This window comes from Idiotropiscis lumnitzeri, chromosome 4 (assembly GCF_059441095.1).
Source record: "Idiotropiscis lumnitzeri isolate Australia: NSW breed Sydney's pygmy pipehorse chromosome 4, RoL_Ilum_1.0, whole genome shotgun sequence".
Taxonomy (NCBI): Eukaryota; Metazoa; Chordata; class Actinopteri; order Syngnathiformes; family Syngnathidae; genus Idiotropiscis; species Idiotropiscis lumnitzeri.
The window spans coordinates 12753761-12772584 of NC_142394.1; the positions used below are offsets into that span (position 1 = coordinate 12753761).

General features: G+C 42.5%; 1 protein-coding gene across 1 annotated transcript; it reads right to left on the reverse strand.

Moving 5' to 3' along the window:
* Nucleotides 1–8496: 8496 nt before the first annotated feature.
* Nucleotides 8497–18442, reverse strand: reep2 (receptor accessory protein 2). The gene is made up of 8 exons (XM_088294506.1): nucleotides 18169–18442; nucleotides 16420–16492; nucleotides 14867–14943; nucleotides 14575–14695; nucleotides 14356–14469; nucleotides 12892–13072; nucleotides 11956–12122; nucleotides 8497–10229 (listed from the first exon to the last, which is right to left on the reverse strand). The coding sequence occupies exons 1-8, from the start codon at nucleotides 18198–18200 to the stop codon at nucleotides 10161–10163; spliced, it is 834 nt and encodes a 277-aa protein (XP_088150632.1). The 5' UTR covers nucleotides 18201–18442; the 3' UTR covers nucleotides 8497–10160.
* Nucleotides 18443–18824: the final 382 nt, after the last annotated feature.

Sequence of the window (18824 nt, forward strand, 5' to 3'; positions counted from 1 at the left end):
GCAAGGCGAGGAGGATGGGAAAGGTCCCCTGAGAGCAACGTTGTCATCATACATTAAACAGCACCCCAGGTCTGACTAAACACCGGCTCATTAATAAACGATGAGTGGTTAAATATAGACCCCTCACCACCACTCCCCACCTAGCCTCAGAGTTCTTGTTCTGACAAGAGTCTCTCCATATGGAGAACAGCAGAGGACGTCTGCCCTGTCCTGCCTTGTGATGCGAAGCTCACTTAGGGTTCAGCACCAAGGAGAGCATCACTAGCGCAGCTGCAATTATGTGTGTGTGTGTGAGTGTGTCCAATCAGACTACGCATTTCTACTAACACAAGCCTCACTAAAAATAATGATGTCAAAGTTACACCGCTCCCTTGCTGACATTTTTCAGGCTGCCCATCACTCACGCTATCCGTAGTCTACCTCATCCGTCTGAGCTTTTTCTCCCTCCCGGACACTTTTTCATTGTAACCCCTCAACATCTATCACTCTTTCCTGACCCCTCTTTTAACACCCACTTCCTCACCACATGTGTAATGTCAGCGCCTCCCTCGTCTCCATCGGCAAACATTTCCAAGCTTCCTCACCTCATTGCTCCTGTAAACGCGTCGCTTTTGCACCACTTTCCTTTTTTGCTCTTTTCGAAGGACTTCTATCCATCCAGCTGTCTGATTTAAGCCATGAGACTACTTTTTACTCTTTTCCCCTAAAGGGCAGATGGATTTCTTCTCGTGAGCCTGAAGAACAAGAAAAATGAGCGGAATGCCAAACCCCCAAACAAGGATCAAGACGATGGGACAAAAGAAATGAGGGATGCATGGGGAGAAGCACATACCTTGACGACGTTGTGCACTTTGTGAAATAGAGAAGGAAGACACGGCAAACCTCATCATAATATTGAAAGTATCAGGAAATTGGATTAATGATATACTCAACAGAAAGGGTTGCATGATTATTTTCCTTCAAGGAATCCTTGAATGAAAAGACCACCAAAACACCAATACGGTGAACTGTAAAAAATATAATAGTTGAGCCCTGAGTGATTTCTGACCTCACAAACGCTAATAATTGTAGACAATCTTCACAAAAAGTCTGGAAGCTGCAAAGATAACTGTTTTTTTTTTAGTTGCGCCTCAACAATGGGTGGTAATAAAATGAAATAAAACATACGTGGTTTCATATTCAAAACAAGGTGAAAGGTGAAAACAAGGCGTTGGAGGTCCGACTCAAGTGTCGGGAATATTGTAATGATCCTTCCGCCCATAAGCAGTTCTGCTGAATGAATAAAGGGTCTTTCAGTTCCAGAATCCGCTTTGCAATTTGTACACTCCTTTCTGTATGCTTGTGGGCTTGTGGAAATTGCAGGCTCGAGGTAATGTGTTGGAAGTCAGAAAACTCCTGAAACCCCTCACATGCGAACTGGGGTCCATTGTTTCAAACAATCTGGCATACACAGCAAGCAAAGAATGATTTCAGCTTGAGCACAACCTGGGAGGCAGTAGTTGTTGGCATGGAGAGTATCTCAACCACCGGGTAGGTGTGCTTGTTCTAATTGCAAATCTTTGCCAAGGTCTGTCAGGCCGAGGATTTGAGATGAGGGTCTCCTTACGCTGTGTCTGCTTCATCTGATGTCAGTGGAGAATCCAGGCCACCATGCGGATGCATTGGCCAGCTCTCCGCATTTGGTTAGGCTCTGATGTCCATCATTGATCTGATTCCAAGATGTCGCCTCTCAATTTGGCTGGAATTGGTACGCGATATCCTCTTGTGACAATCCCTTTGTACGCTGTAACTGACTTGAATATTACAGTAGCATCTTCAAGTTGCTGTCAGCTGCCGTGGTCTCAAGCTTTTGTAGTGTGGCTGGCATAGGTTTTATCAAGAAAGAGTCTTTGGCAACGTTTTGGAACATTATCCAGTTCCTTGTTCATCAGCGGCATCAGAGCTTTATGGTCGGTGACCAGCTTCAAGTTCTTCAGCCCGACCAGGTACTTCTCAAATCTTTCACATATGCCCATCTATTTGTGCATACCGGGTTTCAGCGCCAGACAAACGTGAGAACAGAAAGCAACCGGTTTCCAGTCCCCAACGTGTTGTTGTAGCAGCAAGTCCCCATTTCTATAGCTGCTGGCATCCACTGATCCAGCAGTAAGTCGGTTCACATCATAAAACTTCAGTGCAGGAGCTGTCGGCAGAATGTCTTTGATATGCTCAAATGCTACCTTCTGCGGGTGGTCCCACGTCCATATGTTCTTGGATCTGAACAAGTTGTATAAGGGCTGGACTACTGTTGACAAATGAGGGATTTACTTCCCCAAGGATGTCACCATTTCTAGGATGCGTTTCAGATCCTGGGCGTTCTGCAGCGTCGGCATCTCTTTGATGGCCTTCGTTTTGTCTGGGTCGGGTTTAATTCCCGACCTGTCAATCATCGGACCCAGAAAATGGAGTTGGTTCTTCCTGAGCATGCACTTGTCTCTGTTCAACTTTAAGCCTGTCAGTTTGATTCTCCTCAGTACTTTGCTTAGGTGCTCATCATGCTGTTCTGGTGTGTCCCATTACACAAGTATGTCATCCCTGTAGAGGGGCCACTCCGTCAAGATCACTCAGGGTCTTCGTCATTTTTCGCTGGAAGATTTCCAGAGCAGTGGTGATGCCGAAAGGCGTAATGAATGTGGTTAACTTGCTGCTTTGTGAATGGAGAGGTATCTGCCAGAAACCTGAGGCCGCGTCCAGTGACATAAACATGGTGCCGCCACAGTTTTGCAGCGATTTTATTGGCAGTTGGAAGAACATACCTCTCTTGTTTCACAGCCCTATTTAACTTTTTCAAATCCACACAGATCTGCATTTGGCCAGTTTGTCTCGGGACAGGCACCATGGGTGCCATCTCCAAAAGTGGCATGGGAACTTGTCGAGCTGCGTGTATTGCAAATATTTCTGCGTTATTTTTAAGTTGGATCTTGACATTCACCATCCACGTCCGCAGAGCGACAAATCCGTTTGCCTGCGCCTCCATCAAATCGACCAAAACCGCGCTACACAACCTGCACTGTACAATTGATCTCTTTTTAAGTTGTCTAAAATGTAATCTACTTTTTACCACCAAATTGCAAGATAACGTCACCCGGAAAGCCCAGCGAATCAAAACACCCAAACACATTAAACCAAACTTGCCCTGGCACCTAACTGGAGATGTGTCTGTTTCTATGCTGAGCGCAGTCTACTTTCTGTTATTAAATTATCAAGTGTGTGTGACGAAAACCCAGGCCCTGTCCGAATGATTTCAGTTTTGCCTTCTAAAACAGCAAAAATGTGGAAATGTTAGTTTCAGCTCCACTTCTAAACATTTCAGTCTGAACACAACGAGCAGCAATATTAGAGGTGTCACACGATCCTTGCTTGAGGTAGTGGTAGACCAATGAGGTCTTTTCAGTTTTGTAAAGTGCTTTGTTACAGCTGCAGCTGTTGGGAAAGTGCGATATAAATAAAGAGGAATTTTATTGTATTGTGTTGGGTCAGTCAGCGTGTGTATCCGCAAACACTCTGAGTGCTATTTCCATTGACTGGCATATCTTCATTTTCTTGCCGGGGTTAATTCTAGTTTACTGTGTTTGGGGTGGGCGTTTTAGGGTTTCCTTTTTCACGCACCCGGCACAATTTGCAACACATTGGTGACAGAATGTAAACTAGACTTTAAGAGAAAGCAGGTCTAAGTTGTGGCGCTGGAGATGTAAGGTGATTTTGGTGAATATGGTCTTAGAGCAGGCAGACAGATTCTGTGCTCTGCTCATGTGCGGAGGATGTGGATGTATTTTCTTCAGAAATAGAAATCCAATCTTCCACATGGCCTCCAATGAGTCTATTTTTGCTTCCACAATGTCAAAAACTGTGTGTGCTTCTCAAATTTTAAGGGAATGAGTACATCCACTTTCATTAACCGGGAAGTAAGGTGTTCACACCCGCGATGGCACATCTACGAAAATAACAAAGGAAAAAAACTTCCACCCATGCGCTTATTTCGACTGCCCTTTGCGTTAAATTTCAGAGAGAGATAACGAGATTTTACATACAGGTCACAATAATATGTTAGCCATCTGCAAGCTGCAAACAGAGTCAAGGAATGGAAGACAATTATCAGACACGCTCATATGGATTACATCACTACAGTCAGAGGCAAGACGATTTAAGGTACCAGTAGCTTGCATGCAGGGAGGGAGAAGCAGGATTCATTGTGATGGATCTTTATATTTGCCTGTTAAAGACTATTCCATGAATTATGTAAGTGTCTACTTCAAAACACCTTTTAAGCATTCTGTATGGTTGGAATAAGCCCTTTTATCATTGTCACGTAAAAGCCCATAATAACAAGGATGTTTTTCCAAGGTAAGCTAATCAGACAGTGTTGGAAGCTCCTGGAGGCTGTGAAGGTCAAAAGCTCCACCCCTGCTCGGTCGCCAGTTGTATGTCTGCCCAATCCAGCGGAGCAAGCGAGGGTGGGAGAGTGGCTGGGTTTTCATTTTTTTAGGACAAGGGCCAAGGACTAGTGACATTTAGGACATTGGAAACTTAGACAACAACAGGAAGATGTTGCATTGCGAAAAGTGTGGTGGCCTTCATGCAGTCAAGGAGGCGGACAGCCAGGTATGAAAAGAAGAGAGGAGGTGTGAGGTTGTCAGTGGAGGAGAAATGGACGAGGGGTGGATGGAGGAGATGATGCTCAGAAGGTGAGCCAATCTTCCTGCTCACTTGACCCCTCCAATTACCACAGTGATGGTTAATTAGTGCAGAGGTAAGCTCTGATAATTACCACATTGTGTTCTCGGACAAAAGGCTACACACGCACACTCAAACACGTTGCTATGGATACCTCCCCTTCCTATCTATCGCAGTGCTGGAGGAGAGAAGATGGAAATAGATAAAAGAGTTGGGGGGAATAACAAGAAGTGGAGACTGAGAGAAGGCAAACAAAAGCGCTACAAAGGCAAAGCAAGAAGTAACAACGTTTAGTTCAGAGAGGGCGGTTGGCGGCGTGTCATCCGCGTTAACAACTAACTCTGTCGAGGAATGACAGTTGAAAAGGCAGTCATCAGGTGCATTAGTGAGGGAAACACTCGAATCCGAGCTCCGTCTTCAGACAGAAGCGCACAAGCATTCCAGCTGGCAATAACCAAGACTTGCCAGAGCCGATCAGATGCGCACATGTTCGGAACAAGTTCACCATGCAACCAATAAAGTAGCCTAGAAAATGAATTATCCAATATATAATATTATTATATATTATAATATTACTATCCAACATAAGCAATGTACAAAAAAAAGAAGTATTTTACAACACAGGTGTCCAACTCAAGGCCCAGGGGCCAAATCGAGACAACCAAGTCACTTTTTGCAGCCCACTAAAGCATATCAAGTTGTCTACTTCATGTTTATCTCTGAATGGGTTTGTTGGTATTTCGTTTTGGCAGAATATTTGTTCCAAATATAATAAATATTTTCGCAAAATGATACTAATGCTCAAGTCTTATGGTGTGCTAGTTTGACAAATTATTAACTAATCCATTGTGTTGAAAATAACTTGCGAGAAGATCTTTGAACAGTTTTGGACATTTTTATGGTTTGAGAAGTTTCTCCACCAAACTCCAACTTTTCTTGAGTCTGCAGGAGCCTCCCAGCATTTCATCGCCTCCAGATTGAAAGGTTGTATGTATTATTTCTTTACATAAGTAACAATAGCAATGTTACAGACTTTTGACTTGTGCTGTTTTGTTAAAAATCAAAAGCTTGGAAAGCAGAAGAAAGCCCACCAGCCACAAAAGTATATTTGTGCGCAGATTAATTTTCCCCATTAAATTGTCTGGTCAGTTCATCTTTTTACTTTTTTTTTTTATTATTGAATCATGGCTCACGACGATAACCACAGTCATTCATTTTTGTATGAAGTATGAAAGCCTTTTCTCTTGTCAGGAGCTCGGTTTAAGCACAAACTTTGATAAGCACTGCTTGCTCCACCGACGTGTCCGTACCAATCAATGACAGCAAAAAAGAAAAAAAAACTCTATATAGATTTTTAGCTAATTAAATTACTGATGATGAGTGATGTGATTTTGTTGCTACACATATATGATTATCATTTTAGAACGCCATAATTATGATGTGGACCAAAATCAAAATGAGTTTGACAAAAATGCACATATTTGATACTAGACAAATTTCTTGTGTGCTTATTTTGCTAATAAGGATGACACTAATTTGGATTCTGATGTTGCAATTTACATGGACCACAAAGCAGGGAAAGGCATCCTTACCAAAATTTTCTCATATGCACCCACACTTGCTTATTGTGTGATGCAAATCGACACACAAACGACTCCCTAGTTTAGATGATGTCTTACGTAAGCCGTCGAGAAGTGTTTGTCTCAAAGGCAGGGAAATACAGTGGGGGGGTTCTCCTTACACTTCAGCAGCCCCCAAAAGGTCACATCACCAGTAATGTTGGGGTTAAAAGACATGACCTTAGGGGGTGAGGGGTGGCGCAAGCCCAGCATGGCATCCTCCAGCTTGAAAGGTTCGTGAATGGGAATAAAAAAATCTCTGAGCCAAGCAAGTGCTCACATACTGGGATACTCTTGCACAACAGATGGCACAGCACCAAGCGGGGTCGCCCACTTTAAGCTCCAGGGAGGACGCACCCAGAATCTCTAGTTTTTAATCAGGTTGATGGCGTCACCGAGTGTTCAAAATATGCATTACACATTGTTGGGCACTGCGAATGCCAATAGAAATTAAATATTTCAAAATAAAACCTCCTTAAAGTTTGAATGCAAATATATTGTACTATATTAACAAGTTACGTATGCCTGTAAAAATTCTCATTCATGCAGGTCAGTTCTTTCTCAGGGCATTGAAATCGACTGCAACTGGACTGCACTGTTTATCTTAGAAAACGGTTCCGGCTCTCATCCAAGAAGGCATTATCATATCTAAAAAGTGATCAGCCTGAGTTGGTGTACAAAAGCCAACTATTTGTCATCCACGTTGGTGGGATGCCCCAAACCTCGGCATGGTATCATTTTTGGGAGACGCAAAGCAACCATTGTTAAGATGCCTTGCAGAGAGGCGGCTGCTACTCAACAAGTGGTTGGTGGAATCTCCCACTTTAATATTGCAGTCAGTTCCATCCACCAGATTGCTGTTCTGAGGATGGTGTGTTGGGTCTTTGGGGTGTAACAGCTGTTGTCTCGGCGTGTTACCGGGTTTGAAGCGCACCAACCGGTATGTTATGACAGTCCTGACGGAATGACAAGATGCTTGCGTCTGTCACTCTTTTTCCTCTCATCCACCTTGCTTTTTTTTTTTCCTTTCTGGAGGTAAATCTGCTTTTCACAAAAGGTCCAGCTGGGCTAACTACAAGTTTTGAAGGTCTCCCTCACGTGCCGATGTTTTTCCCTTTGGTCTGTGGGTTGGTTGGGTTCTGAGTTTGTGCTCCAGTGCGTGCTGTGAGTCCAAGCAGAAGTGCTGGTCAGTGTGTGGGGGTTTTCTGTACACCGCAACAGACCCCTGTCGTCTCCAACAGCATTGTGGTTTGGCATGCACGACAAGAGACAAATGAAGTGGCGGTGTGTTTCCAAGCAAGGGTGACCAGCCTGTAAATGCCAGGCATGCTCTCCTGTGGATATGAATGGTAATGGAATGGTTCCAGCCTTCTGTAACATTTTTAAGGACTCAGAGATTTTGCTCAAGTATCCACTGGTTGGATCTTTTTTCAGTCTCTCATATGCAGTGGCACCGTTGAGAAGTGTGAACACCTTATTAATGTAGTCTGTTGTGTTGAGCATTACTATGCATCTCCCCCTCATCACCTGGAAAGATTGTGATGTTTTATCTTTGCTCAGCGATGTCGCAGCTTTTCATTCTTCGAAGGAGCTCCAGGTGCCTCAGCCTCATTTGTTCCCCTTCCATTTCTGTAACATCTTCCCAATAGCTGATTCAGTCGCCATGATCATATCAATTATAGAAGCTTGTTGTGGCGTCTCTTTGGCCAAAAAAACACTCTCCGTTTGGATACGTCCGCCGACAAGTGCTTTGAACCATATGTTGCATTTTATCATTAGTTGATTTCCCATTTCTTTGTTTCCAGGTGACAAAAGGGAGAAGTGGAAGAGTTATTTCTGCGTTGGCGTTTCTGAAACTGTCTTGCGTTTTGGGTTACGCTGTGGTGAGCAAGCTGGACATTTAGTGTGAACGTGATTACCTTTTCTCAGATCTCTTCGGGCAGAATATTCTGTAATTTGAGGATATTGTTGCTTGAACTAATGATGCCTACTCGGATGAGAGGCAAAACGTGCGGAGAAGTTCATTTGTGGTTGATTCAACGCCCTGAGAAAAGATACAAGTTAAATAAAACTCAACTGCCCTAAAAAATACTCCATAAATAAGTATTTTTTTTTAAATAAAAAGTACTGTGCTTAAATTTTATTTTTAAAAAAAGTCCACCAATTCTCCTTTATGAGCAGATTTATTACTGATACATAACAATACCATTCTAGTACACACACCGTGTTTCACATGGAGTTTTGAGAGTTTGCACAATTGTACATGAGAAGCTTGGTCTTCATACCATACCGAATGTAAACAATAAATAGATAAAAATAAAAAAAAAATGTTGTTCAATGTATTCCAGCAGTAGGCGCAGCAAGACCTTTCAGTCAATCTGGGTCTGGATGGGAGCAGGGTGTAAAAGTCCCCATGTGATGACTCGTGTTTGTATAATACATGAATTGGTCTCTTAACACCAAGAAACAAAACTAAATCACAATTTAAAATTGAATTGTTGTCCAATTTTAAAACCACATTTTATCGAGAAAATGAACTGAAAATGCTGGAAAAGTAAACAGATGAAAGCCCAGAGAATAAGATAAGGCAAGCAAGCTCGCGTTGTACTGTATTTACAGTCATCTATTTTCAATGTCAGTAGTCCAGGCGGACTTTGTCTCCCCCTACTGTTTTCACACTTCCAGCATCATGCTTAAAATTCCATTTGAGGAGCAGCCAAAGAAAACTAAACGCAACAGGAGCCGTGTGCACCAGGAATATCGCAGCCAGGTCCCAACACTCCCTCCAGATAGAAACCAAAATGGGGAAGACAAAAATAAACCTCCGTAAAAGACACAAATTAAACCACAAAACAGCAGTCACTACTGAGCATTAGGAGTGACATGGATGAACATCCGAGAACTTGGCATGGCTCCACCTATTTTCTATAGTGGATGTCCTTATTAAGGTCACACTTTATCCTATCCCAGTTTACTTTTGGCGAGATGCGGGGTTCACACGGGTGTGGCATCCCAGTCAATTCCAGGGCACATAGACAACCATTCACACCAATTTAGAATCTTCAAGTAACCCAACGGGCATGTTTTTAGAATGTGGGAGGAAGATACAGTACAAGGAGAAAACACACACAAGCACAGGGAGAACGCGCAAATTCCACACAGCAACCACCGTGCTGCCAAGATCACGTTTTTCTCCAAATCAAAAGATACAAAAGCTGCAAGAGTTACATGGCAAACAAGTCCAGCAGACAAATGATCATAAATTATTCCGAACCAAAAGATGGAAAAAAAAAAAACATTCAATAAAAGGCTGCAGCGACCATGAAGTACACACAATCACAAAAATAAATTGGGAAAAAAAAGGATGACAGTGCTGCAGAATGAAAGTAAGCTTTGTGGAGCCACGCTCACTTACAGCAGATCATCTCTTGGCGGGGTGGGCATCAGATTAGGTCCAAACTTAAAAACAACTGCATTTTTTAATCTGTTCAAGATACTTAATGCATGTCACTTTAGTGCTCAGGTTACTTTCTTAGCTAATCACACTGTACAGCTAAAACAAGAAAGGAACATGAATACAATTTTTAATTAAAAGATTATATGAACCATTGAACCATCACTATACGGTGAGCCAAATTAAAAGAACCACCCAGCATACCCCCCGCCCCCCCAAAAAAAATGGGAACTACCAAAAGCTAAAGGTAAATGCAGACAGCATTTGGTGCTTCATATTGTGTTTGTGTGTTCATGTGCAGACCAGACGTAGGAGGGGTTGCCGACAGGCTATGGGTGTCGAGAGTGTATGACCAACTGCATGGACAAAGGCCCTCACGGAGGCGTCTCTGCACTGGATGTGGTCTTTTTCTTTGGTGCCTTCTTCACCGTCTTGCTTTGTGTCTTCCCAAGGGACGAACGGGACGGGAAAGAAGAGAACAAAGAAAAAGAGTGTCAAGAACAGTTGGTGAAGTTGCAGGGCAATGTAGAACGTTGTGTAGACACTCGACCTAGAGTACAGACCACGCATTGTCCAAGAATGCAAATCTCACATGAGAAGTTTGTTCCAAGCAGCCAAGAGTCATTTGTGAGGTGCAAGTGAATTCTCATTGAAAGCACTTAAGACTGGTTATTTTCAAGTGAATGTGTTTGGAATGCCTCTTACGCAGCATTACACTTTCGAGAATCGGGAACCTCCCTTAAATGCAAAGAAAAGCTGTCAAGATTAGTCGACTAATCACAACGACGTCCAACATCCAAATCGTCAAGTATTCTAAGTAGTCGACGAGTCGTTTATTTATACATTTATTTATTTGGCGCATTGCTTTTCTCTTGAAACCGTCTCGTCTCGCGCTTTTGCCCACTGACTGTATGCCCATCTCGGGCGCACATGCGCAGTACCGGTGATCCGGGTCATCCGTAATCTACACATAACCATTGTGGGTAGTGAGGCGGGGTGTCATGGCTACCAGGTGTTAGCAACAGAGTCCGAAAGTTGCTCATTTTCATAATTTACTCCTCAGATTTCACCGTCTTCTACATTAAAAAAATGCTTGGTGCCCAAGAAGAGTGAAATTTGTTTACAAGCATTTCTTTTTGTATGTATAGATAGTTTCATAGTATTAGTACAACTCTGCCTAGTGTATATTTTGGTTTCATTTTAAAATGCACGAAACAATTTCAGTCAAAATGTTTAAGGCCACAATATCGCCTTCAATGTAAGCAGCACCATCAGTGATGAACATCTCACAAATGCTGGGACAAGCTGCAGAGTTTAATCAAAGGTGAATTTTGTATCATTTCTCCATAGATAAAGAGTCAAGCTATAAACTAATTATGGTTATATAAGAGCAGCTGCTTGCGGGTGCAACATGCCGCAATTTACATATGATTCAATTAGTCGACTAATCGCGACTACTGTTGGTGATCAGTAGACTACTAAAATAATCGTTTGTGGCAGTCCTAACGCAAAGTCAGGCCATCAATTTGCTTCAGTCCTGATTTACCCGTCTTCATACCACCAATATCCTGTCGTAATTATAGATACAACAGAAAGAGCATAAAATAAAATGTTTGAATAAAATAAATCACAACTGATTATCAAACGCATGCATATGTGCAGACACACAACTGCCTAACAAGTTTTGCTCTGACCAACCAGTCAGAAAGAAGAAAATTAAGAACGTTATCGAGAGCCAGCGTTCTGGCCCTGTGACGGAAAACATTTAAAAATCTGACTAGTTAAAGAAATGGTCCCATTACGAATACAATTCAAATTACATCAACCAACTTCAGTGATTCTGAAGGGCAGTTTAGATCATTAACGTGAACCATAGAGGCTAAATTCTGATCGGTCCCCACAAAAACTCTCTCACATCCACAAACAGTGCGGAGAGAAATGGAGCCAAGAGAAATGAATTGTAATCAAGTGATTAGACTGTAGGTAATAAATAAATGCAACTCCATGCAACTTATCTTGAAATGTAGGTCAGTGAATCTTATGGAGTTGTCTGCAACATGAATCACCTTTGCATTACATAGTTGTGTCGTTTGGGTGACAACTGAGTGGTTTGTTTGCCCATTATTAACTTCTTTTGACACTTGCTAGACAGGCAATATGAGTGTGTACCTCCGTCTTTGCAGCAGGTTTCTTGGTTGTCTTGGCAGCGGTGGTGGTCCGCTTGGGGGCCTTTTCTCCCACATCATCATCAGAGTGCTCAGTTCTTGCATCCGATTGGTCTGAGCTGTGTTGGGACGATATCTCGTCTGCAAGCGATGTGGAGGCCATCGAGCGAGCTACGGAATTGGAGCCAAAACAAATAAAAATTGTTAGCAGGACACAGATCCAATTCTTTTACCTCTACCACTGATCTAATTTTAAGCGTTGTGAATACAATTGCTTGAGATTTTTCCTAGATTTAAAGCTGCATAGTGATTTTATGAGACACATATAAATAAAATGTAACAACACTCCAAGTCAATACTTTCAGGCTCCTAAAGGAATGACCAGATATTAAACTACCAGTATTGCTTTGGCGCCATCTGGTGGCAGCTTGGTGTCAAGAAAGTCGGGTGACATAAATTGAGGAGTTTTGCTTAAACAAATAGTGCTTTGCCGCCATTTTGTGGCAATTACACCCAATTGCAAACCTTTTCAGGAGGGGTATCAACTACTGGTGCTTACTTTGCCACTATCTCCCATGAATAGCAAAGATTAACTGTAGTCCCAATTGGAACTATAATTCTATTATGGAACAGCTACGAATCAAACAATTTAATCCTCTTTACACTACTTTCACATAAATTGGTTTTATAGGTATCATAATTACTCTTGTACATTTCTTTGTCGGATTTTTCTACACTGACTCCACAGCTTGTGAGGCCAACGCAGAGGGACTCTCCATTATCTTTATCGCCATCCTACAGTTTTAGTTACCAAACTGAGAAAATGAGAAATTAACAGAGCCCAGATAGTCCCAGTTTGGCGAAATAGTCTTGTAGTTGAGCAGTCGACATTAGCTCAATTAGAATTAGGCAGGTGTACATATCGGACGCGTGGTCTTACTCTGTCGTGCAGCAGTGCTCTTGGCCCGGGGCAGCGTGCTAGCCCCCGAGCTCATGTCATCCACTGAGTCTCGTCTCATGCGGCCATCTGAAGAGTGCAGTGACAGCTCATCGTCCGCGTTGATGAGTGTCAGGTCCTGCATGCTAAAACTGCGTAGCTTGTCTGACAGCACACCCTGTCCCTGCGCAGCAATCAACAAAACACAGATCAGACCCCAAATGTCTTATGGGGTAAAACATTTGCTAAATAGATCTCGATGACTATATAGAAAACAGTGTTGTGGTAAAAAAAAAAAGTATTTTTGCATATTTAGCACACTTCGATGAGATGAAATGAAATCACGGCAGCACGGTGGATGACTGGTTAGCACATCTACCTCACAGTTCCGTGTTTGAAGGATTTATTTTGGGCTCCGGCCTTCCTGTATGGACTTTGCAAGTTTGATAAATATGCAAAAACAAAGAAGAAAAAAAATAATCCATTGAGTATGCCTTGCTTGTTCAGACTAAGAGCATTATACAGGGAGTGGCATGTTAATGGTGTAAATCTTACAAACTGTACAGAGTTTTCAATATCAATATACTTGTGAGTGTACCTGTTTGAATATATAGCATGAACATCAATATACATTCCCTTATTAATTGTGATTCTTTGTTTATAAATAATAAAAGAGAGAAACTTTTGTTTTTCAAAAATATCTCCCACCTGTAATGTTATATTTGTTTTGTGATTCATAGGAGTCATATTTCGTTTTAAGTAACTGTTTCTTATAATTAATGTAAAATGACATTCGGTCATAATTTTGTTGTTTTAATAAAAATAAAACTTTATTGTGTAATATCAGTAATATCACACTTGGACGAACAGACCAAAACAGACAATTGCCTCAGTGGGGGGAAAAAAAAAAAAAAAAGATATTTGCAGTCTTTTAGGATGTGTGCCTGAGTACCCTTACTGAATACACTGACACATTGTTGAGATCTATAGGACACTGCGGGTCAACCTTAGCTGCGTTCTAAGCTTTGCTTGTTTCTGCTGGACTTGATTAGATTGTGCAAGTTTGGCCAGTCACGCAACTCAAATATACCAACTTAAAAAAAATCATTTGTATGAGCGGGGATTGAGACAAACCTCAGATTTGTGCATGAGTGAATGCCTTTTCACGCAGTAACACAACAACAAATCCCTTCAATGTGTAAGTGCTAAGAAGGGTTGAGGATGGAATGCCCTGTCATGTCACGCATAGCACAAGGTGGGCAAGTCCCTTCAGATGAGAAATGTTAAAAAATGAAGGCGCGTCAAACAAGAGATTTAGCAGGTTAAGAGTGTTAACACCAAGACCAACCAGCAGGAAAAGCTTTGCTTTCACAGTAGGCTGCTAAACAACAAGGCCTCGCCCCATGGCGAACACAAAGCGCAGTGTGAAAAGGCTTTAAAATATGATACGAAGCACCGCACTCTCACCTTGGTGGCTGCAGTGACTGCAGCATTTGCAGCCAAGTTGAGACCCCTCTTTCCAAACCTCATCATGGTCTCATAACTTCTGTCTTTGGCTTGAGCAATGTAATCATCTATCTCCTGCAGCATGCCATGATGAATAAACAGAAGGACAAGGAAAAAAAATAAGTGATCCAAATGCAAAGATATGAAAACTCAGGAACCCAAGCGAGGGACTGTCCTTACCTTCTCCTTGTTGGACAAGGTTGGGTGGACAAACTTGCGATAGAGAACACTAGAGCCCTTGGTGTAAGGGGACAAGAGCCAGATCACAAAGGCAATCTTCAACTCAAAGTAAAAAGGAAACCTGTGCAATTAGAAAGGTGGTTTGAAACCTCAGTCACTTTGTGCTAAAAATACCCAGCACACGTGGCACTGGAAACACATGAATGCATCAATCGACATTATATAAGGGCTCATTTATTTAAAGCGCACTGAGAATGATGATCTGAGCAATCATGTGCAGCTACTAACTCACCATGATAGGAACAAATCTGTAGCCGTCTCTGCCGTGGAGAACAAGGCAAATACTATCCAGTACATCATCCACTTCACCTGAACATACGGAAACGCAAACAGGGGGAAAAAAACATGATAGCACCTGAACGCTCACAGCATTTTGTGAATCACATGTCAAGGCAAGTGGCGTTTAAAAAGATGTGCACACGCTAAATGCAACATATGAGTCATCCCAATGCACATCAGCATGCATGGTTTCATTGCCCAGAGACACAAAAGGAATGTAGGGCATCACTGCACAAAACGGGACCACTTCAGCACAAAATTTGTTTCGAACAACAGTAAGATATCAGAGTCGATACGCCTTAAAAATCATGTCGAATGCAGTGGCACCAAACTGGAGCAAACAGAAATCAAAACTGTTCTAAAAATGGTGTCCTACACACACTCTCCTCCTTCTGTTGCTGTCTGCTTGAGTAGCGACAGAGAGCAAGGGGGTGGTTGCTATAGTAACCTATCAGGAAGGAGGAGATTGTTCTCTTGTATGGAATCCAGGCTGCGTGCCAGCGTGTTGCTGCTCCGGCTCCACCCCCTAACTGGCCTCCTTGCTCTCATCCTTTGCTGTGATGAGGTAAGCAGGGAGGACCCCGTTTTGTTTAAGATGCAGCCAAGCCCTGCGGGTAGATACTTTTTAACTGCTCTCAACTAGCAGTAATGGCCATCTGACAACAAACGTTTAAAAGTGAACACTTCTGATAAGATTCGCTTAATTTAATAGGAAAAACACAAAGCAAATTGAAAAATACATCAACCATATGGTGCAAAAATTAAAACTGAGAAAAATGTTAAATAACTTCAACATTTTATTTGTTTTAATAAATATGCCATTGGGCATAAAAAGAAACTCTTGTTTGGGGAAAAATATGAATAAAAAAAAAATCAATGTGAAGATGCCATTAAATTATGTATCTTTGCACACACACACACACTTGTATGCCTAATTAAGACTGGAAATAAAAAATAAAAAAAACTGTCTTCAGCTTGAGGGGCAAAATACAAAAGCAGCTGTTAGTGCGATGCAACTACAGAACCAACAACGTAAAAATTAAATTAGCAACCCCTCTGACTTCAAGCTGCTGCTTGACTATTTTAGCAAAGGTATAATTATGAAAGACTTCCCGTATTTGATGGCGCAAATGCACATTAAAGCTGATGCTAGTGGAAGTCGCGCTTTACTTCAAATGTAACATCGGGGACTTTTGACGACACGTCCGAGAGATAGAGATGAAGCAAGAGCATTTGTGTTATCAATGGCTAATGTAATTTGATATATATAAGCGTACTTAAATTTCAAATGGACAGAATGCCTTGCACCGACTGGACAAAAAATAATAATTGCCCCGCGGTTATGTTTAACACTGTTGACAGATGGATCAACACAAGCCAGCAAGACCTCATGAGTGGAGGTAAAGACAGTTGACAGCAACCTGAGGCGAAACATCTTCAAACTGGAACAGCATAGAGGGGTCAAAAATGATGCACTTGGATTTTGTAACCAGCGGTGATACTCACATATTCCTTCACATTCTTCGTTTTGACAGCCTTGTATGACGCGTACGCTGGGTAGAGCGTCCCGAAGGCGAGGCTGGGGAGGGGGGAAGGAAAAAAAAGCAAGCAACTGTGTTAAAGGAGATAAAGAGGGAGAACAGAGGCTCTTGGTGTTGACTCCGAAATCTAAACAAATGACTTCCTGCTAAAAAGGCAGGTGAGCCATATTTTATCTCACAGCTTTCTATATTATCATCCCTTTTGTGATGATATGATGGGCAGCGGCTTCTCAAAACACACAAACCGGATACATGGAGTCGGGAAGTGAGATAAGATGTTTGCCATGGGATTGGGAGTGGTGACCAATGTTGATGGGACAGAAGAAGTGAGATGACTCCTGAGAATAACCAGTGAGACTACAAGTTTTAGTGTCATCATCATACTGTGTGACTTACAATGTCTCACTAATTATGTGTTTGCAATGCAGAATATGGTACTATTTCCAGTACGATTCACATTAAAAGCAAGTTGATCCGATACTGTATGGGTGGCATAAACCATTGCTGGCCACTTATTATGGATCTGGTGGGGGGGGCAGCCATCACGTGCTTTGACCGGCCATGATAGACGGTCCATCTGGTAAAATCTAGAGATTTTCCCCCAAATACTCAATGGCCACCACACCCCTGCTTACAAAGCCATCAAGGTTTTGAATAGACGACAAAAATTCTCACCAGGCTCTCTCTCTGGTGTCACAAACATTCAAATATGAATAGATTGAAACCACAGACTCCAATGTTTTCCCTGAAGTCAGAAAAGTGTTCGTCAATCTAACTTCCAGTGGGCCTTGATCATATCGTACATAGGTGAACATGTACAACAACATAATCTTGGTAATGCTCAAGTTTTAAATTGGTCTTCTCCCCCAGTACGTGAGAACTCAGTCACGTGCATGGCATCAGGCTACCCACTGTGGAACTTGATTCGAGCAAATGCCGCACCTCTCCATCATTAAAGTGCTCTTCTAAAGGCTTTCCACCTCAGGTGCAGAACTGTGGAAGCGCCAGATGGATGCTGTCAAAAAGTAACACATTTGCAAGCTCTGCTTATTCAAGCAGAGGAAGATAAATACAGGCGAAACACCATGCGAGTAGGATTAACCTGGCTATAGAAATTCTGTGAGGAGCAATGCTGCTGACAGCTGCTGACTTTAGTCGAGTCATTCCCTGTCCTGTCGATATAACGGCCTAAACGCTGGAATCACCCTGTAACGTCTTGTCACCCACACAAAGCCTCGTTTTAAAATATGCTTTTATCAGCTGAGCAGCTGCAGTCACGACCGTTTAGTGCCTTGTCATCATATTTGAACAACCGACGAGTTCCATTTAAACACAATCTACCCTTCGTAAATTTGAAATGTTTACTGCAGCGAGTGACTCCTTCTCCAAGTGTTATAGTTCAGAGTTGTTCGCACGTTGCCTGCCAATAACGCGGTCAGGTGGTACCGTTACTGGCTAGCCGTTAGCTACCAGCGACTGCTAGCTTGCAACGCGTCATGTTTATTAATTAACGGGTGAAATAAGCGACGTCATTTGAGTGGAAATGGCAGTTTTAAGCGTTTATGCCTGCGTGGAATGAGGCGGCGCAAAGCATGGCAGTTGTCAGTTGCCTCGCCATTTGGCGGGTCGGCTGACAAGCTGATGAATGGAGCCGCCGCTCAGCTGAGCTAACATTGGACCACCACCACAACAACAAAATCAGCCAAGTACTCACACGACCATCCTCGAAATCATCCACGACACCATCTTGCTGGACCTCCTGTCGCTTGCCTTGCCCGCGTCGAGGTGGAAATGATTACTAGCTAATGGGCTAAGGGCGCCCCCATACCGCTTATAGTAAAGAAGCTGCTGGCGAGAAGTGGGGGTTGTGGGTCGACCGTCAGGTAGCGGCCGAAAATGTGCTGCAGTCTCTGGCTAGAAGCTGCTTTGTGTCGCGGTGTGAGGCTGAGGCTGCTGCAAGTGAGCTTGCTTCTTAAAGGGGCAGCAGCGGTGCCCAGCGCCGATCTGAAATGTTCAACTTTTTGCTGCCCCTCCCCTTCAGTCACACAAAGTGTGTGCCAAGGGGCCCTAATGCAAAATTTGATTTTGTGACACTCTGTTTCTACTACAATAAAGTCTTGGTCTGGTTTGATCTTTAGGCTGGGAAAATTTAAACTAAAAAAATAATAAATACAATTTTTAAAATTATGGCCAGCAGATGGTAGTATTGGGTCTTATTTGATGAGATCACCATTTTTCGAAACAATGCTTGACACTTGCGAACATGGCAAGGCCTCTGGAAATTCGACCATTACATACATCTTGTGATTATCAAATTGTTTGTCACCTTAAATCTCACACACGTGTGTGCCAATATGGAGTAAACATTTT